The following is a 26,086-nucleotide window of genomic DNA, read 5'->3' on the forward strand; positions in this document are numbered from 1 at the left end:
GTTCCCTTCCCACTAAGGGCAAATACTTCAGTTGCAGTTTGACCCTGCCCCGGTTGGGGTCATGTGGGTGGCAACCAATCGATGAAGTTTCTCACTCTCTTCCTCCCTCTCTCCCTCCTGCTCTATCTGAAGATAAATGCAAAAATATCCTCAGGTGAGGATAAAAAAAAAAAAAAGAATTTAAATTAGAGGTCTTAGCCATAATAAGAGTTATAACCAGAAATAACTTTTTATATCTATATCTCTGTCTATCTATAGGGTAGGGCAAACCTCTAATTACTGAACATCTGCTCTTCTGTTCCTGCAATGATATTCATCTCCTCTGAAGCCCTAAGGTGCCTTAATTAATTCTTAGGTCAGAATGTCACATGTACCTTATTTTCCCTTTTTGTGTCTGAACTCATGTATATGGGGCTCCCATACTTATGTAATTAAATTTGGTTATCTTCTCTTGTTAATCTGCCTCGTGTTGATTTGATTATTAGACCAGCCAAAAGAACCCAGAGGGTAAAGGAAAGCTTCTTCCTCCCCTACACTGGGAATTTGGGAGTTATCTTCTTTTATTGGCCTAGGAAAATGGCTGGCACCCAATAATATGTGTTGACAAAAAATACTACAGTAAGATATGGTGTCAGAAAGGCACCTAGCTCTGTTGCTCAATGATTTCCTCAAGCCATCTCTTTGCACCTGTGTCTTCAGTTGTTGAATCATTGACTGTTGCTGCCGCTTACTTATGGGTGGTTGGATTCTTTGACTTGTGCAAGTTATTACTACTCAAGTTTTTGATGTGTTAGTTCAGACTCTCTGTAAACTTTTTGAAGGCAGAGATTATGTATATTGCTTTTTTCATTATAAATTATTTATTAACACCTGACTCCCTGTAGCCCGTTTTCTCATCTGTCCAATGGAGATAATGCAGTTTTTCTTGCTTCCCACACAAGATTGTTATGCTCGTCACATGAGCTAATAACTGTGAAGGTCCTCTGTTCATTGCAAAAAGCTATATACAATGGGAGGGATTAGAATAATTACTACTACTAAGAGTAATGCTTTGCACTTTATAGCGTATGTATTCAAAAAAGGACAAATGTGTCTTCACTGTTCCACAGGAGCAGCCTTGGTGGGATATAATACCCGGATCTCCCGGAAGTCAAGCAAGGCAGGTTTAGGAAATATTTAAGTTAGAAGGTGGCACAGAGAATCCAGGAATAATGCCGCGACCCTTTAAATATTGGGACGGAAGGGCGGAGCCATCGTCAGGGACGCCGCGGGGGCCGCTAGGTTTCCAGGAAGTGACGTCAGGCGGCCGCGGAGATGGAGGATGTGCTGGACCTAGGCGAGGAGCGGCGCCGCGGCCCGGCCACCTCCGTGAGGACCGATGCGGGGCCGGGCGGGGGGTTGGGGCCAGAATTTGGCGGATGGGGAGGAGCGACTCCGCCGGCCCGGCTTCCTTGAGGCGCCTCAGTGCGGCCTGTCCCTGGCGGCCGGAGCGGGCGGGCCCGGAGTCGCCCTGCGGAGCGGCCGGAGGGGAGGCGGCGGTCTCATCCGCTCCGCCCCCGCCGGCCTCTGGGGCCCGTGGAAAATGTCCCCGTTTTTCTTTGCTTTCTGGAGCCCCAAGTGCGAACACCCTTAGAAAGGACAGGTCTGAGGGTGACCGGAGGGGCCCGGGCCAACCTATTCTAGAGCGTTCCCGTCGGACTTTTCATGCCGCAGTTCACGTAAAAACCGAGCTGTTTCGTTGATGGAAGGCCGGCAGGCACACGCGCAGGGCCCGTTTTTTGCACGTACCCCCACGGGGAGGTGGGCTTTACCTCAGTTTCACAGTTCAGGAAATCAAGACTCAGATTTGTAACTGGAGCGGCCAGGCGCGGGGGCCCGGAGCGCAGATGGAGGATAAGGCTGTTGCGGGGGTTTTTAAAGTTCACCTCTCGGAACCTCGGTGCCCTTTTCTGCAGAATGACGTTGATACCTACCTTTAAGGAGTCGCAGTGGAGACCAGGGAGGCCAGTGCAGGAAAAGGGATTTAACAGAGTGCCCGGCATATGCTAGGTGTTCAGGGATTTTTGTTTTGTTTTGTTTGAACTCCCATCACACACACACACACACACACACACACACACACACACACACGGCCCCCAGCCTTTTTACCTGTAAAATTGTCAGGATCACATTTGCTAAAAGATTGACCCACAGAGCAGATCTTTAGTTTACACTGTGGAAAAAAAGTTTTTTTTTCTTCTCTTTTTTTTTAATGCCCTGATAGCATCTGATGTCCTCCAAGGTACTGACAAGGAGCGCCTCTCTGAGGGAGAGCTGAGGGGTAGGAACACACTGTTCTAGGAGGAAGCAGGTTGCTTGACTGACTGACCAAGGAGAGGATTAGGTCACCAGGACTTTCTGATTTGTGAACTTACTTGTTTAGTACCTGGGCACGTGAATGTAGTTCTTGATTCATCTTTTCAACGAATATTTATGGAGCCCCTGCTCTGTATCAGGCATTTTCCTAGGCGCTGGAGATACAGCAGTGAGTAAAGCAAAATCTCTACCCTCATGGGGCTTATATTCCAGTGGGGCTAGAGGAACAATAATCAGACTATACATTTAAAATATGTAAAATCGGGTAGTGATAAAGTTTTTCTACCAGTCATACAGGTGGATTTATACAGGGTCTTCGAAACATTTAAAACTTTAAAATACTTAATTATTAGAGAAACCATCTATAAACAGCATTTAGAGACAGGATCACTGAGTTTTTGTTTCAGCACAACCACTGCATGTAGTATGCCATATTTATATATCCACTGCTTTGATAGATGGAAAATGGCAAGCACAGGTGAAAGAATGGAATTGTCTGCCTTGGGGGGAAAGTGAGCTGCTTATTATCAGAAAGAGTGTTTCCATCATCCCTGGGACCTAAATGATTGATTAAAATTTGAAATGTAAACACTCCATGAGGGTTTTTATGTGGCTCCCATGTAACCCACCTCAATTTATTGGTGCAGTTAGTTCTTAGAACATCCTAAAACTGAAATTCCAGCATGGTATGGTGGAAAGAACTCAGGATTTGAAGACAAGAAGATTCTGCCTTTAGACCTATGTCTGCCACTTAATTGCCTTCCTGGGCCCCAATTTCCTCATTTGTAAAATGGTATCAGTCCCAGTCCCTGTTATTCTGAGTATCAAATGAAGCTATATCATATAAGGTCTAAAAGTATTTATATTGATGCTATTTATTTTTTTAAAAGTCAACAAATGAATAGACAAGTATTTAACACCCTTTGGTATGCCTAAATGAAGTTTTGTTTATGTACTGTAAAGTATTTGAAATACAGAACCTCTGAATTAACCCATGAATTTCGTATTCTACCAAATAGAACTGACCTTATTGCTTTTAGGATTTGGACCATTTTCTAAGAATATATTCGGACTACTCAAATCCCATCCTCCACTATATATTCATAAATCCAGTTCTTGCTTACCTTCCCAGAATTCATGTCCTCATAGTGGCCCAAAGGTGTCTGGGTCAGCAGTACCCCTAATTTCTCCTTATAGGGAGCCAAGATGGGTCGCCGAGCTCAACAGGAGTCAACTCAAGCCGAGAATCACCTCAGTGGCAAGGATTCTTCTATTTTGACTGGAGAGGTAGGTGTTAAAAAATCTGAAGAAATGCTAAAAGTTAGCAATTACTTAATGAGCAAAGATTTGGTATTCCATATTTCTTCTCTTTAACGTTAGCTCTTCTCCTGTCTTGACTTGGGAATTCCCTTCCTTGACACTTGTCCTGTTAGTTAGAAATGGAAAATGAACGTTTTATCTTTTTTTTTTTTGGTATGTGCCCCTAGCGGGAACTGAACCTGGGACTCTCTGGTCCGCAGGCCAACGCTCCAACCGCTAGCCAAACCGGCCAGGGCTGTTTTATCTTTGATGCCAGAGTAGTCTCTGTGTATTACTTTGTATTGTCAGTGAAGAACTTCCTCAAGATGGATGAAGCAAGGGACTGGGAAGTTTCAAAATCCAGGTTTTTATTTCTGCTGAATGAAGGCCAGTGAGGCATGTTGGTGACATAAAGTTAGATTATATAACTGGACGTTGACTTTTAGTGGGGACCTGCACTTCCTAAAGTTTTCAGGCAGGAAAGGGATCATTGTTGGCCTTACTTTCCTGGAAAGTTTTCCTCTGAGTGGCCTAGAATTATGGGAATTTATCCAGTTTCTTTATGGAGAGTGGATAATCTTAATGAGCAATACTTTTTTTAAAAAATCTTCATCTGAGGACATTTCTCCATTTATTTTCAGACAGAGTAGAAGAAAGAGAGAGAGAGAGAAACATCAATGTGAGAGAGACACATTGATTGCTTGCATCCCGCGTGACACGACCAGGGCCAGGGACCAAACTGCAACCGTGGTATGTGCCCTTGACCGGAATCTAACTTGTGACTCTTCGGTCTGCAGGCCGACGCTCTAACCGCTAAGCCAAACCAGCCAGGGCATAAGCAATACTTTTAATGCCAAGGTACTATTTTTGGCAGTTTCACCTTCCTCTGTCAGTTAGAAAAAAACTTTGCCCTTTTCAAGAGTCAGTGTCAGGGTAAGCCCCTCTGTTAGCTTATCTCCAGGCTGACGTGGGACTCTTTCCTCTCAGTTCCCACGGTACCTATTGTAGAACACCTCACATTATATGCTGATTTTTGTTTTACATGTCTGTCAGCCCCACTAGACAGTGAGTTCTCAGCAGGAAACCTGGCTTCTCAGTTGTCTAGCTTGTGGGCCCATAGTAGGTTTAGAATAGAGGAGGGGATGTCACTGAGAGGCCTAATGGGGCAGGAATGTGCAAGAGCACAGCATGCTAGGGACAAGACACAGACACACCTTACTTACATATCACATGTATAGGAATGTTCTTCATTTTTATACAAAATAAGTTTTCCATCATTTCTTCAAGTGCTCCACATAACTCTTTCAATTTATCTTTTATTTTCTCGTATTTTGTAGATATGTGGGTACAGAGAATCATTTCTCTAAGATACCAACCATGCCAGTACAGAAAAGCTGGCAGCTGACCCTTGGCCTCATTGCCTGAAGACAGTAGGGAGAGGATGAGTGGGGGTACTCTGGGAACTTGAGGCCATGTGTCCCTTCCAAAGGGGTAACCACTACCTAGCCAGAGCTGGCTGACGCTGTGGGGAACACAGGCCCAGTGTTGCCAGATCCTCTGACTTTGCAGGAGATGTTGGCAGTCAACAATTTTATGTGAGAGTAACACATGTTTAGAGGTTAGCAATTAATTATAAAGATTAAATTGCCGTGTGGCCTAAATTAGGTCTGAAGGTTGTCAGTCTGTGACTTTGGCCATAGCACCTCCATTATAGTTTTTATTACATTGTATTCTGACAGTTGACATGTCAGGCTGAGCTTCTGGAAGGCAGGGGTTGTGTCTCACCATTGCACATCTTTGTTTATCACAGTGCCTGGCACAGAACAGGCATGTAGTTGACACTGCAAAGGATGAGGGGGGTGACATGCATAGTATGTGATGGGGGCTCTTAGAAGCTGAATAATACTGTTACAGGGTGAGGAGTTGGCAGAGAATGGAACATTGGAGACACAGTTATGGGGGATGGTAGTATAGTATGAAAGAAGACATACCAGCCCCAACCCTGGATCTCAGGAAGCTTGAATTGCAGTAGTGTACATCTTATTTTATTTATTTATTTATTACAGATGTTTCTCCTTTTCCCCCATTGACACTCTCATCCCACCCCACCCCCCAGCATGGTTGTCTGTGTCCATGGTGTAGTGTACATCTTTTAAAAAAAATGGGCAAGCAGATGACTGGGTTAATGGAAACCTATTCTTGGCCTCTGGCCACTTTAGACTATGGTTCTAGGAGGACCCATCCCAATACCAGATAACTTACTCATTTATTCAACAAATATTTATTGAAGCTCACTATGTGCAGGTACCATTTTAGGGGTTGGCATATTTCAGTGAACAAAAGAGACAAGATTCCCTGCCATAACAGAACTTATATTCTTATGATTATTGGCAGTTAGGAAGACTAACTACAAGTCTACTTAATTGTGAAGGAGGTTATAGCCTATAGTGGTTAGGTGAGTGAGCCTGTGATGGGCCAAGATGTCCTGGAATGACCTGATGGCCTTGAAGCCCTATGTGGCCCCCATACCAAATCAACTCCTAGGCTGAGGTCAGTAAGCACTGTTCATCTACCCATCCCCTTCCCCTTGGCTTCCAGGCAAGAGTCGGTTCTGTAAGCACATAACTCCAAAGTCACAGACAATGGTGAAACTTTTAGTGTTTCAGCCTTTCTGGAATACTTTTATTTCCTGAGACACAGTTCCCTTTTTTTGTTGTTTATTGTGGGCATTAGCATTTTTCAGGGGAACATAATGAAAAGTCATTCTCTTCTTTATCCAGTTGGTCTATCTGACAGTGAAATGCCAGTTAGAATTCCAGGATTCCTTCTCTCCCTGGGTTAATTGAGGTTTAAAGCAGTGTGGGCAGCCACCCCCCCCCACACCCCCACCGGAGGCCAGATGCTTACTGTGCTGTGTGGGACTTTTTGGCTGTTTCTTTCTAAAATTAGATCCCAAGACTTGTGTGTTTGCCCATTTACATTCCGAGTGTATTACTTGATATATTTATTTTTGTTCTCGCTGACTATATTCTAGGATGAAGCTATTCATGAAAACGTAAATATGGTACCTGGGGGTTGTCAGACATACTGGAGTTACTTTAGAGTTAAGTGGGAATTAGTTCAAGCAAATTACTTGAAAGTGAGATGGTGGAGTTGGGCGCTCTGGTGAAGGAAGCAAAGAAGTGGCCTGCTAGAAGAGAGAGAACACAGGTCTTGGCATCAGAGGAACAGAGAGTGTGAGAGTGAGAGCTCTGTTAATTAATTGCCTGGATCTTGAACTAGTCCACTAATCTCTGTAATCCTCCATTTTATTATCTGTCAAATGGTGGTAACAATACTGCCAGGCTGGTGTGGGGATTAAGCGAAATATGCATTTAAAAGTACTTTAATAAACTAAAAAGCATGTCACAGGCATTCATTCATTCAATAAACTAGCAAATAAATGAGTTATTTGGACAGTGCTCTGCTGTTTTTAGTAAAGGGCAGCAAAATAGGAGAATGTAAGCTTGGGTTTCTTTTGGAACTGACTTGGAAGGCTCTTCAGGGCTGGTCCTCATTTATCCATAGTTTGACTAGAAGGTATCCGAAACAGTTTTTGTACTTTTTGGGTGCAATGGACATTCCTGATAAGAGTGCATAATAGCACAGGTCTTGGGGTCATACAGGTGGGTCATACTGGCCTGGGCTCAAATCCTGGCTCTGTCACGCATTATTAGTTCTATGACTCCGACTGAGCAAGTTACTTAACCTCTTTAAACCTCAATTTTCTCATTGGAAAAACAGGGCTTTTAATGTTACATACTCCATAAGAGAAAAAAATTAGGTAATAGATGTAAAGTTCTTAATGCAGTCTGACACATAAATGCTCAATATATTGTTAACCATTATTTCTCTCAACTTGGGTGTTCTTTTTAGTTTGCCTTAACCCTCTCTACTAAGGTTGAATTTAGCCTACAGTCATGTGGTCTTCAGGCTGAATTTAGCCTACAGTCAAGTCTTGTTTGATCTGGACAGAGTTAAATTTTTTTTTACTTGGTTATCATTTATAAATTTGGAAACTTTATGTGAAAATCCAGATTTTGGGCTTCTCTTTCAAATCAGAAGTTTTGGCACAGTGGGAATGCTGGGCTGGCATTCCCACATGGCGGCAGTTGGCTGGAGCTGGCTGCAGCTGGTAACAGTGCTTGTTTACATGCGGCCTGCCCTCTCCGTTTCGCCACTTCTTACTTTAATACACCTGGGCAGATTTACTCATGTTTGATCTGCCTGGCTTCTATTTCCATTTGAGTTTCAAACTCCTGCTCTTTTAGGATGGATTGATTTTCAGGTATTCTCATGTGTCTGTTAGTGTTGAATTTGACTACATCCATCAGAAACTCAACCCCAGTACTTGAATCAAACAGGCATGCTTTTTCTCATAGCAAGAAGCCCAGAGGAGGGCAGAGGAGGGTTGGTGCAGTCACTGGAGAATGTCCTGCATCGCCCTTGCCCCTTCTAGCTTCCAGCTCTGCCATCTGGAGCTTGTGACTTCTTCTTATGGTTACAAAATGGCTGGTTATTCCACAAGGATCAGAGCTGCATTCTAGAGAGGAAGAGAGGATAGTTGAAGAGTACAAGGTGCATACTAACCAAGTGTGTCCCTCCCTCCCTCCTTTCTAGGAAAACAGTAGCCAGAGACCTCCCCAGGTAGACTTTTAGTTACATTTCACTGGTCATAACTGGGTCTTACCCACCACTTTAAGTTGCAGGGGAGTGTTCAACTAGGCGTGTAGCCATACCCATACATTGGGGTTTTTGGGTTAGAGGGGAGAGGAGAATGGCTATTGGGTAGGCAGTCCACACTGACATGTTAATTTTTTTTTTTTTTATCCTCACCTGAGGACATTTTTTTCAGATAGAGCGAGAGGGAGAGAGGGAGGAAGAGAGAGAGAAACATCAATGTGAGAGAGACACATTGACTGGTTGCCACCCACACAGCCCCAATTGGGGCCGGGGCCAAACTGCAACCGAGGTACGTGTCCTTAGCGGGAACCGAACCCGGGACTCTCCAATCCGTGGGCTGACTCTCTAACCGCTGAGCCAAACTGGCCTGGGCTGACATGTTAATTTTTTAAAAATAGAATTTATGCAAAGGTTTTTTTGTGGGTTTTTTTTTTTTTTGGTAGGCTTGGGTATGGAAGGGAAGAAGAATTATTTTTTAGTATCAAAAAAAGAAAAAAAGCTCACATTCCTCTCTAGTTTTGTAATTTAAATTTATGTAGTTCAGTGAACAATTGTATGCCCCCAAGTTCCAGGAAATTTGATTGAATGGCCTGTGTCACTCTCTTCTAGTTATCTAACCACTGGAGCCTATTTGCCTAGAGGGTATGTGTGGCTCCGTCCCCCTTTCTCAAAGAAGAGGGAAGGTCTCTATTTGCATAGTCATTTGGTAAATTTCAAAGAACTTATGTATTTCATTGTACTGATTAACCAAAACAATGAACTCTTCCTGTAGTTTCACTCACTCAGACTTGATGAGAATTGTGCCTACTTCTTTAGGGTTGTCCTGAAGATGAAATTAGGTGATGCATATAAAGTACTTAGCATAGTCCCTTTAAGAAAAGGCAAGTACTAAGAATGTTTATGACTGCACTCTTCTGGTTTTTGGCTTTTTTTGGCCACCTGTCATAAATCAGGCTTGGATCACTAGATGCATATTTCAGTTAGCAATTAGAGTTGGCATTACAACTATTGAGAATTTTACTGGAAGCAGGTTCTATGGTGAGTTTCACTTGTGTACAGCGTATAACTTTCTCTGGGGAGACCAATCAGCTTGGAGAATTGAACAGGATTTGATTTCTCTGCTTGAACTTTCACCTCCTATCAATTCAGATGCTGCTGCTCTTATACAGGGGAAAAGTAATCTTGGGCAAAATCTCTCCAGGGATGGCCTATCTTTTAGATGAGCACCTCTCACTTGGGTCTAGCTAGACCTCTTTGTAGCTTAGTTTTTATTTTGCAGATTGTCCTTTTAATAATAATAACGATGATTTTAGCTGACATTGGAACAGTTGCTATCTTTCTGTAATTACCTGCAATATCCTATTTAAGCCTTATGGTAGCTCATGAAGTAAGCACTATTATTATCTGATTTTAGCTATGAGGACACAAACTTCGAGATGTTGGGTGACTTGTCCAGAGTCATTCAGCTTATCTCTGACTCTCGTCTAGTTTCTGTGACTCTGGCCAGGTACTTAACCACCAACTAATCTCTCCTACCTTCTAGCTAGGTAGATGCACAGACCTCCCAGTAGAGAAAGGCTTTTAGAGAGAGTGGAGAGACTTGGGTCATTATCTCTTGGAATCCTTTTGGAGAGGGAGTAAATTCTCACTTGATCACCCTTATTCATCCACTTGTCTAGAGAAGTGTTTGAGTCACAGCTGTTCCCTTTCTCTTCCCCTCATCTCTCGGTGCTCCTCCAAGGACTCAGACTGAAAGTTAGCCAGATTCTCTCGAAGGAATCTCAAAAATGCTGCTGGGCTCAAGTTCCCAAATTAGGCCAGTTTCCTCATCCCCCAGCAGCTTTGCTCAGCTGGAGCTCCCTTGGAGCTTGGCATTACGTCTTTTGCCCTCCACCCATTCCCTGACTGTTCTGCCAGCCGGGCAGTTATTTTCAGCCCAATAGGGTTATCTGCTGACCCTTTTTGGTGACATTTTTCTTCTTTCTCACAAAAATAACTTTCCTGATTGGTCACATTTTTCAGCCTTTTTCATAGTTCCTCTCCAATGGGCTGGATTGAATGATGCTTCTGATAACGTCGTCAAAGAAGGATGCAGGGAATTCAATGTGGAACTGTTCATGAGGAATGTGTTTTCCACACTTCATATTTATGTCATGCTTTGCATGCTTCAGTTTTGAACTCTCCCTTGGGGTGGACATATGTGCATCACTGACCCATCCCTGGGGCCCACCACTGTGTGGGAGGGAATGTCATCTGAGAGTAGAGCCTGCAATTAGAAATAGCATCTCAAGATTCTCCTCCAGCACTGGCTTCGACTGTTTCATTGTCCCAGTACATATTGCTCCCCACAGCTTATGCCTGCTTTTACTATCCGTAAAGCAGAGAATCCCCATGGCTGGCTTCCTATAAGTCCCGATATGAAAGGTGGTATGGGAAGAGCACTTTGAGGTTCTCTTCCCCACCTTCGGGGAGAATTCAATGAGAAATACATATAGTTTAGCGCAGTGCACCATTAAGTTGGCTATTGTTATTATCAAACAACCCGAGTTGTAGAATAGACTCATTTTGTCTTTAATCCCAGCTCTCATTTACAAGGTATATACCTTGGGCGAGTTATTTAACCACTCTACGCCTGTTTTCTCCATTCTGCTGAATGGAGATGATAGCCGTAGCTATCTCATAGGGTTATATTGGAGGATTAAATAAGAGAATACATAAAGCTCTTAGGAATTTCCCGCCACATGCTAACTATTATTGTTATTAACTGTGTCACATGAAAATTAGAAAGTATTATCCATTTATCTTTAAATGCAGTTCTGTTCAGGATACAGAGATATTCTTATTTCATAGAACTAACTGGGTCTTAAGGCAAAGAAACATTTGGATGAGGCATCCTTTTGGTGAGAATTCTTTGTGCTACTTGAGACCCATTTCATTTGTCTCCTCTAGTAACATCTCTGCCTGTGCTTTGCCATTGACCAGTTTTTTGCCAATACCTTTCCTTATATTTTTTAAAAACCCAACCCACTATCTAGAGATTAGCAGTCTTCTCAGAAAATATTTTTAAAGTGTTGACTTACATCATTTTGTTGTTCTGGGGGCATGTGGCTAGAAAATGAGGAGGGTAGGAATGACCTTGGTGACCTCTGTGACCTTGGATTAGAAGGTAACATACATTCAGTCATTCTTATGAAGCTTGATTGAGAGCTTTCTGTGTGCCAGGCATTGTGCTTGCAGCTGGCAATACAGTGATAGATCAGACATGCTCCCTATCTTATTAGAACCTTGATCTGAGTGCTGCAGGGAAGTAAGTGCCAGGTGGTGGGAGGGAACACAGAAAGATATGGGATTACCTCTGTTGAGCCCCTTTTACTCCTGGGGACATCCAGGAAAATATCATGTTTAAGGTGAGCCTTGAAGAATGAGTAGAAGTTAGCAAAGGGAAGGAGCTGAGATAGGGTGAGAATGGGAGAACATTCTAAGTAGAGAGATGTGTATGTGCCAAGTGCTGGAGCTAAGGGAGAGAGCATGGCGTGTTGGAGTTGTTAGTGGAGCAATTGACCATAAAAGTGATGGCTTTAAATATTCAAAAACCAACCCCTTTGCCTTTTTTGACAAATGAACCATATGAGGCCATCTTTTCTTATATAACACTGAAATCATTGGTAATAGTTTGAGGGTTAGACTGACTTTAATATTTTTCTGGCCTTATTTTTCATTGATGCATCTCCAGTGCAACCATTAGAAGACTTCTCCCTCTGTGTTTGTGTTTGCTGGTCAAGAAAACCTCTGAGATGTACTTGAGTACAGTATTGATGGCTTGGAATTTTTCTGGCTCATTCTTTATAAGGAGATGCTTAGTAGAACAGTGTTTATACTTAATTTATATCCTAAAAATTCTTAGTTTCTTCTGGGGATAGTCTTTTTACAAGAGTGGGTAAAGGATTCCGGGGTCAGGAATGTTTGATGCTGCCAAGAGGGTCCAGGAAGGTGAGAGCGCGGTGTATTGGATTTAGCAATATGGGGTCCCTGTACTTTCAGGGAAGCAGTCGGAGAGGGATCTATGTGTGCCTGGCACAGTATCACCTACCAGGCAGGTTCTCAGTAAATGTTGTGAAAGAATCAGTGACTACGTTATGATGTACATACACTCATCACCAAATGTAAAAGGTCTCTCTATCTTCCTCCCAAACTTGTCTCTTTGCCTTTTCTTCTCCTATTGAAGTCTCTCTCTTTTCCTCCCCTTTCTCTTTTTTCTGTATCTCTTCCTGTTTTTCACTCTTCACCCATGATAGCAGAGAACTCGATCCCTCATACTCCTTTTTTGCCTATCCATTCATATATATTTTTTATTGACATATTTATAAGTAGAATTTTATTCATTTATTCAGTCATTTCTCCTAAAGTGAATATACACTTTCCAACATAAAAATGAATAAAATAGCTCTAGACAAGAAAATTATAGTACTTAAGTAGTATCAGATTGGGAACTCAGAAGGAGCAACTAACCCTGCCTGGGACTTACGGAAAGCTTCCTAGAGGAGGGGACCCTTGAGGTGGGATGAAATGATCAATAGGAATTTGCTAATGAGAGGGACGAACAGTGGGGCAAGCCTGTTCCAAGGCATGCCATTGTACCGGGGCTTGGTGTTTTCAGGGCATGGTAAGCAATTTAGTGCATTGGGAACATAGGCCATGTCTTCCAAGTGGAGGAATTTGGGGTTATTTTGTATATTGTAGAGAGCCCACAAAGATTTTAAAGCAGTGAATTACGTTTTTTACTTTGTTGTCTAGGAAAATAAATCTGGCAGTTATGTGCAGGATGGTCTAGAGTGGGAGAGAGTATTGTCAGGGAGACCGTTAGGAGGCGGTTGGAGCAGTTCTGAGATGATGGGGCATGAACTCTAGGCATTCCCAGACTGGTTTTACAGTTTTGGGTATCTACATACCACTTGCATTATTATTAAAATTTTTGTTGAACTCAGCTCCCATTTTACATTTAAATACATTTATTTATTTTTATTTTATTTTATTTTTTTTTATCCTCACCCGAGGATATTTTTCCATTTTTTGTACAGATAGAGTGGGAGGGAGAGAGAGGAAGGGAGAGAGAGTGAGAAACATCGACGTGAAGGGACACATCGAGTGGCTGCCACCCGCACAACCAACCAGGGCCGGGGACAAACTGCAACCGAAGTACGTGCCCTTAGCGGGAACCGAACCCAGGTCTCTCCGGACCGCAGGCCGACGCTCTAACCGCTGAGCCAAACTGGCCAGGGCTAAATACATTTGTTTTTAAAAAGAAACTTTACTGATGAAATTACAATTTGTGATAGTAATATGTTTCCTAATATACATTAAAATATACGCATGGCTGTTTTTCAAATGGCGCATCCATTTACCACCCCCAGTCGTCTTGCTTGCATGAGTGGCATATGTATCTTACTTGGGGAAGCAATAAACTAAAGCCTGGGGTGAAGAGGAGAGGTCAGTGCCCAGAGCCATTTTCAAGAGGAGATGGATAAGGTGTGTTAATAGATTGGCTGGTGGAGGTGAGAGGGGAGGAGAGTCTGGAGTTGACCCCATTGTAGCTAAAATGACTGAATAGATAATGATGTTTTTAAGAGTTAGGAGTTGGAGAGCAAGAAGAGATAATTATTTCTCTTTTTGGAGATTATTTCAATTTTGGACATGTTGAATTTTAGTTGCCTTTAGGGTTTTCAGTGAGGTCTTTCAAGTAAATAGTTGAACATTTGGTCTGGAGTTAAAAGAGAAAGTTGAAAACTAGTGATAACAGATGATAATAGTCATCTGCATGTATTCTGGGGTCTCTAAGAACAACATATAGGAAGAACCTCTGATTTTTGGGTGGTACACAGACCCTTCATGATCTTCAGGTGCAAATGAGTGAGGGTTTTAAGTGGAGAAGCAATATCAGACTTGCATTTTAGAAAGAGCACTTTGGCAAATAATTGGCCACGGATGCGGTCCAGGTTTTGTGAGTCCTGAAACTTACATAGTTAGAGATCTTCCTCAAGAAAAATAATTCAAAACTATAAATTCATGAGATGAAAATAAATACTTATTTATAATGAGAAAAGAAATCACAGCTAAATTACTAGAGCCTTGAGATGCCTTCTTTGGAGGTCATGTTAGGCACTGTACCAGAAATGCTTACATAGAAATGCCTCCTGATTGAGACCTAGTTTTCCCTCCCTATCTAGAACTCTCTAACTCCCAGGGACCTATGCTAGTATGGAGTATAGCTTGGAAGAAGTGGGACTGGAAGCAGGGAGATCAGGTAGGACCCAGATGAGAGAAGGCAGAACATGAGCTTGTTAAGCCGTAATTTGCATTTTTGTGCATTTTTTTTAACACCCATCAGTAGGCTGGGTATTGACACAGTGGAGGCATATGGTTGACTTGATCCAGGTTTGGGGATTTCTCGGGGAAATGTAAAAGGACAAGGAAGTGAGGCATGATGTGATGGACCTTGGAAAGGAGCTGGGTTGATAGGGAAGGAAGTGCAGCCAAGATGGAAGTTCATAGATAAGAAGGGAAGGAGGGAACTAGATATTTCAGAGATGAAGCAGTTTCACGTTATAACAAGTTTGAAAAAGCAGCAAGGTCATCATTGTTTAAAGGGTCAGGGAACTCTGAGGCAAAGCATTAGATGGATTGTTCATGTGCACATTGACTTAAAATGATGGGATACTGTGGAGCAGGAATGCCCCAGTTTTTGGTTAATCTTATTCAGTCAGTTGTTAGTGACAGGGATGAAGAAGGAAAAAGAGGTGATGTAGCTGAACAGTATGAGTTTCAAAGGAAGTGTTCTGTAATAATGTGGGAGAGTAATGGTCTAGAGGAACTATGAGAAGTGAGGCAGGAACATTAGCTTGGTACCCTGGTTTGTGTGGGGTTTTAAAGAATGAGAAGGCTCTGCCTGGACAGTGTGCCTCAGTGGTTGAGTGTGGACCCATGCACCAAGAGGTCACCAGTTTGATTCCCGGTCAGGGCACATGCCCAGGTTGTGGGCCAAATCCTCAGTGCAGGGCATGCAGGAGGCGGTCAATTGATGTTCTTTCTTGTCGACCTTTCTCTCTCTCTCTCCCTCTCCCTTCTTCTCTCTCCAATATAAAAAATAAAGTAAAATAAAATAAAAGAATGAGAAGGCTCTGTTTGAGAGACCTGCAAGAGAAATGAAGTCCACGGGGAACAGCCAGGTTTTAGGAGAGGCAAGGAGATGGAAAGAGTGTGCTATGAATAGAGAATACCCGATCTGCTTAGGAACTGTAAGATTGTGATCAGAAAGCCTCATTGAAGTCATTAGCTAGGCTAGATTTCTTCTCATCATGTAGCATGTCAATAGTTACTAAAAAGGAGCAGAATGACAATAAAATATTCTTCTAATAGCCTAACTGATGTGGCTCAGTGGATTGAGTACTGTCCCATGGACTGAGAGGTCCTGGTTCGATTCCTGGTCAAGGCACATGCCTGGGTTGGCCCAGGTTGTGGGCATGATCCCTAGTGAGGGGCGTGCAGGAGGCAAACAATCAATCTCTCTCTCTAAAAAAATCAATGTAAAAAAATACATTTCTATTCAGCTTTAAAAAAATTCTTTTAATAATACGTTACAGGAAAAGGGTACTAACTAGTGTTAAATGCCATTGGTGATAGACTGAAACATTTCTGGTCACATGTCTTTATCTAGCATAATAGAGAATTATGTCTCTGTGTTTAGCTGATTGCTTTTATATTCCATTGGCTTTTTAGACAGTTTTTTAGTAGTCACAGTAGGGATTGGAATATGAATTCATATCACTGGCTAAATAGTGTTAATGTTGTACCACTTCACATGAAATGTGAGATCCTTGCAGCAATATAAGTCCCATTTGTCCCCTCTCATCCTTTGTGTCAGTGATGTCATACACTTTAAAACTGCATGTCATAAACCCCACAATACCATTTGTCATTTCACTTGAAACAGTTGTCATTTAGAGAAATTAAGAGAAAAAAGGAATAGACTTAAAAAAAATTTTTTTTTTCCTTTATTGATTTTAGAGAGAGAGGAAGTGAGAGGGGGGGAGAGAGAGAGAAACATCGATGAGAGAGAACATCAACTGGCTGCCTACTGCATACCCCCCACTAGGAATCAAGCCTACAACCTGGAGCCTACAGCCTACCATTGAGCCACACCAGCAGGACAAGAGATAGACTTTTATATTCACTCACATGTCTGCCCTTTCTTTTGTTCTTCATTTCTTCCTATAGATCCAAGTTTCTACCTGGTGTCATTTCTCTTTAACCTGAAGAGCTTTTCTAAGCATTTCTTGTAGTACAGTCTTGCCAAGAACAACAACTCTATTGGCTTAATCTGAAACTTTGTATTTCACCCTCATTTTTGAAGGATATTTTCTATTGATAAAGAATTTTGAATTAAGATTTAGCACGTTAGCCTGGCTGGTGTGGCTCAGTGGTTGAGTGTGGACCCATGCACCAAGAGGTCACCGGTTCGATTTCCAGTCAGGGCTTATGCCCAGGTTATGGGCCCAATCCTCAGTGGGGGGCATACAGGAGGTGGCCAATCGATGTTCTCTCTCATCGATGTTTCTATCTCTCTCTCCATCTCCCTTCCTCTCTCTCTAAAATCAATAAAGAAAAAAGATTTTCTTTCCTTTGTCCACTGGCCTTTATTGTTTCTAATGATTGTTCTCCTGTATATAAATCTTTACTGATCTCTCTTGCTGCTTTGAAGATTTCCTTTATACCTTATTTGGTTTTTAGCAGTTTGATTATAACATACCCACCTGTGACTATCTTTGTATAGGTTCTGCTTGGGAATTGCTGAAGTTCTCAGATCAGTAAGTCAATGTTCTTCACCACATTTGGGAAATTTTAGGTATTATTTCTTCAAACATCTCTTCTGCCCAATTTTCTCTCTCCCAATGGGACTCCGGTTACATATATGTTGAACTCCTTGATATTGTCCATAGGCTTGTCTTATATTTTTTGTCCCTGAAGCATTGTTAATTTTTTCCTATTACCATTTTGTTTTTCAAATTGTATATTTTCTATTGAGCTGTCTTCATGTTCACTCATTATTTCTTCTGCTGTCTTCAAACTGAATGTTTTTGTTTCCAGTATTGAACTTTAAAATTTCCATTTTTTGCCCAGCCAGTGTGGCTCAGTGGATTGAATGTTTTCCCATGGACTGAGAGATCCTGGCTTGATTCTCAGTCGGCATATGCCTGGGTGGTGGGCTTGATCCCCAGTGGGGGGGCGTGTAGGAGACAGTTGATCGATGTTTCTCTCTCATTGATATTTCTATCTCTCTCAAAAATAAATCAATTAAAAACATTTTTAAAAAATTTTCATTTGTTTTTATCCCATTTTTTTCTTTATATATCTTCTGCTTCTGTTAGATTCCCCATTTAATTCATTATGACCATATTTTCTTTTAAATCCTTGAACATATTTATGGTAGCTGCTTTAAAACCCTTGTCTGTTAATTCCAGTATCTGGGTCATCTGGGGGTCAGTTTTTATTGTTTTTTTCTTTTGACTATAGTTCACATTTTCATGTTTCTTCACATGTCTGTAAATTTTTTTTTTTTTTTGTACAGAGGACAGTGGATAATGCATTGTAGAAACTCTGAATTATATTACTACCTTTGGAAAGTTGATTTTTGTTTTAGTGGGCAGTTTATTTGTAGATTACTTTGAATTTATGAACAACTGGGTTTAGTCTTTGTTAGGTCAGGTTTATTTCAGTTTTGCCCATAGTCCCAGAGCAGATCCTGCAGTCTCAGAACATAGTCTTTACTTCTAAGGTATGACTTTTCTAGGATTTAAGTGGATAACCCAAGGTATGTACCAAGCATCTTGGTGGAACTCAAACTCCAATCACTCTTTCCCTGGCAGTGAGCAGTCATCTCTGCAACTCAAACTCCAGTCACTCTTTCCCTTGCAGTGAGCAGTCATCTCTGCTTATTATTTTGTCCTTTTTTCCCCCTTTAATTGTTGTGTTTCACTGGGTTTCTTGGAGTCTCCTCTGTGCACGTGTAGTTCAGGTATTAATGAAAGGTTTTTAGAGGAGTTCATGTGCAGATTTGGGGCTCCCTTCTTCCTAGGATTTCTCCCTCTCTATTTTTAGTGACTCTGGCAATCCCCAAATTTGTCCTCAAATCTATAAAACTACAGCTTTCTGCTTGAATTCTAGCTGCTCAGTTGCTGCCCAGATTGGAGATTGCACTCAAGAGGAAAATCCATTTAAACATTCTTTTCTTTCAGGCAATTCTTTTCTTTCAAGGATCAAATTCCTGTTTCTACCTGCTTTTGTTTGCCCTCCAGTGCCTTCAAATAGTTGTTTTATGTATTTTGTCCAGTTCATAATAGTTATCTGTGGAGATTAGTTGGATACAGACTGCTCCTCCATTACTGGATCAGTACCTACCCATTGCTTTTGGATCATTTCAGAATACACTATGGAGTTTTCCAAATGGTATTGTTGGCAAGGAAAGAATGAGAGTGGTTGTTGTAGAAACAGATTGTGTCAGTCTTCTCTTGGGTTCACTGACAGATTCAGGTACGTTAGCTATTGAGTGAGTGAAAAGGTGTTCTGACATCAGTGGTGCACTTGGAAGTAATGCTTAGAAGCATGCATATGAAAGAGGCCAGAGACCTGGAATACAGTCACCAGGATGGCAGTGTCCTTTGCAAGGGCAGGACATCTTCCTGTATAGCCGCAGCTGAGTAGCAAAATTTACAGATTAAGTGACTGTACCCATGTCATGCTTTCATGTCAGGCCATTGTCACCTGGGAACAGTAGAGTGGCCTTCAGCCTTTCCTGTTTGAGAAAGGGTAGGAAGAGAGTGAGAAATCAACCTTGGTCTTAGACTGATAAGCTGAAAAAGAGAGCATAGCATGTTTGACACTGGTCTATAAGGAAGTTTTTACCAAAATAAGAAAACCAAGAACAATGTAGTAAATTTTTTATTTTCATTAACTAAATTTATTTAATTTAAAGGATCATTCTTTTTTGTTATTGTTAATTGTTTTATAACCACAACAAATGAGTACAGAGAATACCCTGTTCAAAACAACGCATTGAAGGTTCAAGATCACAGTGTTCCTTTAGGCAAGGCTGAAGATTTCAGTCTCTGGTATTTGGAATTTAGGCTGCAGTCCTTGTTTATTTATTTATTTATTTATTTTTTTATCCTCACCCGAGGACAGTTTTTCCATTTTTTGTTCAGGTAGAGTGGGAGGGAGAGAGGAAGAGAGAGAAAGAGAGAAACATCGACGTGAAAGGGACACTCGAGTGGCTGCCACCCGTACGACCAACCAGGGCCGGGGACAAACTGCAACCGAGGTATGTGCCCTTAGCGGGAACCGAACCCGGGTCTCTCTGGACCGCAGGCCGACGCTCTAACCGCTGAGCCAAACCGGCCAGGGCTTTTATTTATTTATTTATTTATTTATTTATTTATTTATTTATTTATTTATTTATTACAGTCCTTGTTTTTTGTTTTTTATTATCCTCACCCGAGGACATTTTTCCATTTTTTGTTCAGGTAGAGTAGGAGGGGGAGAGAGGAACAGAGAGAGAGAGAAACATCGACGTGAAGGGACACATCGAGTGGCTGCCACCCGCACGACTGACCAGAGCCGGGAACAAACTGCAACCGAGGTACATGCCCTTAGCGGGAACCGAACCCGGGTCTCTCAGGACCGCAGGCTGACGCTCTAACCGCTGAGCCAAACCGGCCAGGGCTACAGTCCTTGTTTTTGGATAGATCACTGTATGTGGCACAGTCCATGCTTTTAACCAGATTGGAACAGAAGAATGGCCACTTGGCCCAGGTAAAGTGGATAAAGTGTTTGTTTCATGTGTCATGTAACTAAAGTTCCTCCCCATGATGCGGTGTTAGGTGGGTTGTACTTCTTGTCAAACCCCTTCCTAATATGGACCTCAGTGTCCTTCTCTATGTTACAGTTCTCCAGTGTTTGAGGAACACATTTTACCAAGTCCTGTTGCTTCTCCTCCGACATAGCAGTATTTTTGATCACTGCCTTTCGGTCACACATGGTTATAGTGGAGCAGGGGCTGGCCGACTGAAACAGTCTCCTAGGGGAGGGGCTGGTGAGCCTCAGATCCTGGAGGGAGATAGGGAGATGCTATCACTACCTAAAGGATCAGTCTTTATCTTGGTTTATATCCTTTCTAATTTGGTGAGATTGAAAAGGTCCCTTTTTATATTATTTTATTTATTTATTTATTTTTATCCTCACCCGAGGACATTTTTCCTTTTTTTTTTTTTTTTTTCAGATAAAGTGGAAGGAAGAGAGAGAGAGAGAAACATTGATGTGAAAGGGACACATTGAGTGGTTGCCACCCATGCAACCCAACCAGGGCCGGGGACAAACTGCAACCGAGGTGCGTACCCTTAGCGGGAACCGAACCCGGGTCTCTCTGGACTGCAGGCTGACACTCTAACCACTGAGCCAAACCGGCCAGGGCAAAAAAGGTCCCTTTTTAAATGTAATGATGATGAGAGGAAATGATGGTTTTAAAAAAAATCTTAACAAAATTAAAAACTGTTAACTACTGCCAGCACATCCTACCCACCACAAGCAAAATGTGTTTGTTGAAATACTGACAGTTCATGAAATCTAGAAATATGGGAAACACAGTTTTAGAGGTTAAACATTTTTTAGGCTTACTAAGGCCACTTGAAATGTTGTTGAGGGGGTAGAGTGAAGTGTGTGTTAATTTGTCAGCCATGACCCTGCTCTGTGCTTCTACAACCATAAAGGCAGCATAAAGAAGAACTGCAGTGAGAGACCTGTGATGTCTGTGTTCTCACCACAGTGAACAGAGTGGGGAACGGAGTCGGGCCTTCCTCTCTAGGTCTCACAGGATGGGGGCCACCAACACATAGTGTAATACTGCTTTTGAGCTTCCTCCACTTCTTTTTCATGATCACCCTTAAGGAGTCTTGTGAGAGATCAAGTTTCTTAAATGATCAGGGTGACAGCTTGCTTCGAGTTATTCCAGTCTGGATTTGGTTGAGGTAGCAAGTCTAGACTATGCTTATACAAAGTCACAGGTGCCAGGAGGGCTGGCTTCTTGGAGTGCTGGGAATTTACACTCTCGACATTGTGCACATTTCTGGCTACACATACGCTGGATAGATTTTTACAAACTGAAAGGAGTTACGAGAATGATAAAAACACATAGGTTTTGATTAATGATGAAAGTTGACAGAAATGTTTATTTTGGCTGAACTGCAAAAAGTATGGGGAAACAGGGCATATCTCTATAAGTGTCTGGACGTATAGACCCAAGAAGAGGGGAGAGCTGAATGACCTGATAGGATATAATTGAGATAAAGAGGATGCCATCCAAGGCATGAAAATCCAAGATGAATTTTAAGAATGATTTTTTTTAGCCCTGGCCAGTTTGGCTCAGCAGTTAGAGCGTCGGCCTGTGGTCCAGAGAGACTGGGTTCAGTTCCCGCTAAGGGCGCGTACCTCAGTTGCAGTTTGTCCTCGGCCCTGGTTGGTCGTGGCAGCTACTCGATGTGTCCCTTTTACATCAATGTTTCTCTCTCTCTCTTCCTCCCTCTCCCTCCCACTCTATCTGAACAAAAAATGGAAAAATGTCCTCAGGTGAGGATAAAAAAAAAAGAATGATTTTTTAGGCAGAAATCAGTTCTCTTTGGATCAGCCTTTTCAACAAACTGCTGGTATCCCTATCCCATGAGTCATTTGAAGTGGGCAGTTTGATGACTGTATTGAGATATGAGATAAGGGTCTTTTTATTATAAAGTATGTGGGAATATTTGGGAAATGTAACACCACCAGAGTAACTGCCAGACATTGGTTGTCCTGAGCATCACAGTGGTTTCTCAGTGAGCAGCAGAACTGTGATTTCCTCTTCCTGATTCAGGCTACTTGAAAGCATTTCTCTCTCTTCAGGGAAGCTGGAATAGGTAAGAGGTGGATCTGTGGAATGAAACTTGTGCAAGGCAGTCCCAAATAAAAGGCCCTGCAGTGTTTTCCTAACAAAACCTTCCCTTTATCTCAACCCTAGGTATTAAAGGTTTTTTCCTGAAAACTTTCATTTTATTACTGTTATTATTTCTGATACATAATATAGTAGCCACTGTCATCATCATTTATTAGTATTGGCTCTGTGCCAGAGATTATCTCCAGTATTTACAATAGATCTATAAGGGACTCATGACCATTCTCAATTTACACGTGGGAAAATAAGGCTTAGTGAAGACATGACTAGCCCAAGGCTACACAGCTAGAAAGTGACAATTAGAATTTGAACCCAAGATCGTCCCTCCTTTCCCCCTACCCTGACTTCCTCCCCTCCCCACCCTCACCTTTAAAACTGTAGCTTTCCTCCTTCTTTCTGGCAAACTCACTTCTCCCTTCCCAGATTAGTCACTCTTTCTGTAGTTACTGCACTGTTGGTATGAGAAGAGTATCTTGTGACATGCAGTTAAGTTAGAGCCACTTTCCTAGTACAAAAATGTATGCTGAATTCAGCCTAACAGTTTGGCACAGTGCTCACGCTGTTATAGTTTATTTTGGGCATCACTTTTTAATCCAGATTTTATCCTTAGCCCCTCTCTCTGCTTGCCTCACCAAAGAGATAAGGGTTAGACCAAGCTACTTTCTGGTCCTCCTACCTCACTGAACATATTATCAGTAGATACTGTTATCAGCGTTTTGCCATATGCTTAAACGATAATTTATAAAATACTTAAAAATATGCATTTGTGTCCTGGCTGGTGTGATTCAGCAGTGGAGCATTGGCTCGTGGACCAAAGAGTCTCGGATTCGATTCCCATCCCCACCTCGGTTTGGTCCCTGGCCCTGGTTGGGGTCGTGTGGGAGGCTACCAACCAGTGTGTCTCTCTCACTTTGATGTTTCTCTCTCTCTCTCTCTCTCTCTCTCTCTCTCTCTCTTCCCCTCCCTCCCACTCTATCTGAAGATAAATGGAAAAATATCCTTGGGTGAGGATTTTTTTAAAAAATGCATTTGTGTTTATATATAATGTTTGCTAAATTATTTCAAGCAAACATTATGACATGTCACTTAAATACACATATAGCTCTAAAAAAATAGGACCATTTTCCTAGAAATCCATTTTTTCACACCTAATGATATTAACAATTTCTTAATATAATTTACTACCCAGTCTGTAATTCATTTTCCTCCAGTTGTTTCCAAAATGTCTTTTATAGCTGTGTTTTTCAAACCAGGATCCAATCAAGAACCATTTCATCAAGTTTCTCTTGTCTCTTAATTTAGAATAGTCTCCTACCCCATCCCCACACACTTTTTTAATGGTACTGGCTTTTTGAAGAGTTTGGGGGCAGTTGTTCTATAAAGTTTCCCTCATGCTGGATTAGTCTGATTCCTCCTTCCTTATCTCATTGAACTTATTTCCAGCAAGCTGGAAATCCGATTGGAAGGCTTGATTAGATTTCTGGTTGAACGTTTGTGGCAGGAAGTTTCCCTGGGTGGTACTGTGCACTTCAAGTGCAGCACATAATGTCCCACTGCTAATGCCGCTAAGTGTGATCACTGAATCAGGGTGGGGATAGCAATCTCTGTTGTTAAGAAATGTTTTATGCCTTGCAACTGGCACTCAGTCTATGGGGTGATTTTTTTTTTTTGGCATCATGAGAATGTCCAGTTGCCCATCAATCAATCTTTCACCTAATGGCTTTAGTATCTATTGGTGATCAGGTTTCTTTCTTATACTTAAAATAGATTTTTCATTTTGATATGTCCATTTCAGCTTGAAAGAGCTATGTTTACTCACAAGGGTTCTTAGATGGTCAATTGCTTTCCATGACCTTAAGTCCATGAGTGGAAACTCAAGTCTATAATAAACAAATTGTCAGATCCCTGGTTGAGGCAGGAAGAAGCAATTGGCAGAGATGGAACTGTGCATGGCCGACAGCTTTGAGGACTAAAAGTCAGCCCCTGCAGTGTATGCACGTATCAGTAAGTGCTAGTCTCCTCTCTCATCAAGCATATAAGAACAACTGTCTTGGATCTTCTTTCAGGTTGCTGGAGAAAGGGAGGGAAGTTTGTTTTTAGCCCGTAATCAAGGTTTGACCATGAGAGCTGTTTTGCTCCTAGAAGCTGGAAGATGGGTAGGTGTGAAGTTTGCAGTGGATCTTGCTTAACCAAATGTCTTCTCAGCTGGGAATTTATGTGTGTGTTTGTACTAGTTTTTTGAAACAGGTTGCAGTTTGGATTTTGAACTGATTCATATTGTGGGCTTCCTCTTGGAATTGTGAGTGTGTGAGAAGTTTCTAAACTCAAAAGGCTCCTTTTTTGGCACTGTAGCATCTTTTCTATTTTGGCATTTTAAGAATCTGGGGGAACCATATAAAGATCAGAAACAAGTCTGGCCCTAAAGGCTCCCTCTGACTTGGTAATTCCAGTTAGTTGAATCCTGGCCCATTCGGATGAGACCATATAAAGAGGCTGTTTCCTGAATTTCCTGCTCTCTGCCTATCACAGGATCCTTTTTGTAGAAAGCTGGTATTTCAGGACTGCAACCACCAGTCATGTGCTTCCCACTCTTTACTCACAGTTATTCCTGCCCCCTGTTTATTTTTGGAGAGAGCACATTTTTGTTTCTCTTCAGGAGCTATGCGGGGTCCTGCCCCCTTCTGTCCATCAGGCTGCAGACCCAGCAGACTGTGCTCATTTCCCACACTCGAGACGTGACTCTAGCTTTCAAGAGAGAACACGAAGGATGCACTGCCTTGGGGCTACCATCGCCGTTCCTATTTCTGTCCCTCCTGGTGTTATACATTTTAAGACTCTTTTTAAAAAACAAGTTTGAGTAATGTTACCTGGCAGTAAATCTGCCAAAGTTGGAAATTGTTTTCCCAGCAGATGCCTTGGGGCTGTGCCTCTGAATTTCACAAGCAGAGCAATTGAAAGAATATACCAGGACTTTTGAATTCTAGGATCAGGCCTTCTTTCTGGCTTAAGATCATTTGAGCTCTACTCTCTTTCACCCATCCAGGTTTTTTCTTTTTATTCCTAACATAGGGACAGCAAACAGATTTATCCCAAAGTCATAACTCAAACAGACTGGTAATGTCTTCCCAAGTGCTTGGTCAAGGAAGATTCTGGAATTGGTGTGCCCCATGAGAAAAGTGCCACAACTGTCTTAGTCTGCTGAAGGGTGAAGCAAGAGTAAGTTCCTAGGCCATTACACAGAGAACTCAGACACACAAGACTGAGAAATAGTAAATCACATATTCCTGTCTTTCTTGTCCTACTCAGACCGGATGGGCAGGAGAGGGAAGGACCCCTGGCCCAAGTGGAAGGATCTGTAACTAAAGTGTTACAACTTCTCATCACTGCATGTAGAGAGACTGGAGCACTGACATTTGCCCTGGAGGGTATCCAGCCCCCACGAAGTGTCCCAGCATCTGATCTATTACCACTTAGGTGGGGCAGGGAGGAGAGAGGAAATGGAGCACAGCAGTTCCGGCAGCTGGTTCTAAAAGGAACATCTTGGCCTACAGGTGGTGTCTTGGCCTAGGCATGTGTCCTCTGTTTCAGATCCTCCTGGGGAGAGAGCCTTGGAACTCTTTTTGAAACAGGGTCAACTAGGTATTTAGATGTCATCATGGCTCTGAGGGAAAGCAGCCAGGC

The 26,086-nt window shown here is 42.1% G+C and overlaps 1 protein-coding gene across 1 annotated transcript in view; it reads left to right on the forward strand.

Moving 5' to 3' along the window:
- The first annotated feature begins 1,313 nt into the window (after positions 1-1,313).
- Positions 1,314-26,086, forward strand: part of IFT43 (intraflagellar transport 43) — an 80,564-nt gene continuing 55,791 nt past the window's right edge. The window contains exons 1-2 of the mRNA XM_036270821.1: positions 1,314-1,368; positions 3,553-3,642. Coding sequence (XP_036126714.1) covers positions 1,315-1,368; positions 3,553-3,642 — 144 coding nt within the window. The 5' untranslated portion in view covers position 1,314. The remainder of the gene's footprint in view (positions 1,369-3,552; positions 3,643-26,086) is intronic.

The sequence above is a fragment of the Molossus molossus genome, unplaced genomic scaffold (genome assembly GCF_014108415.1).
Source record: "Molossus molossus isolate mMolMol1 unplaced genomic scaffold, mMolMol1.p scaffold_m16_p_1, whole genome shotgun sequence".
Lineage (NCBI taxonomy): Eukaryota > Metazoa > Chordata > Mammalia > Chiroptera > Molossidae > Molossus > Molossus molossus.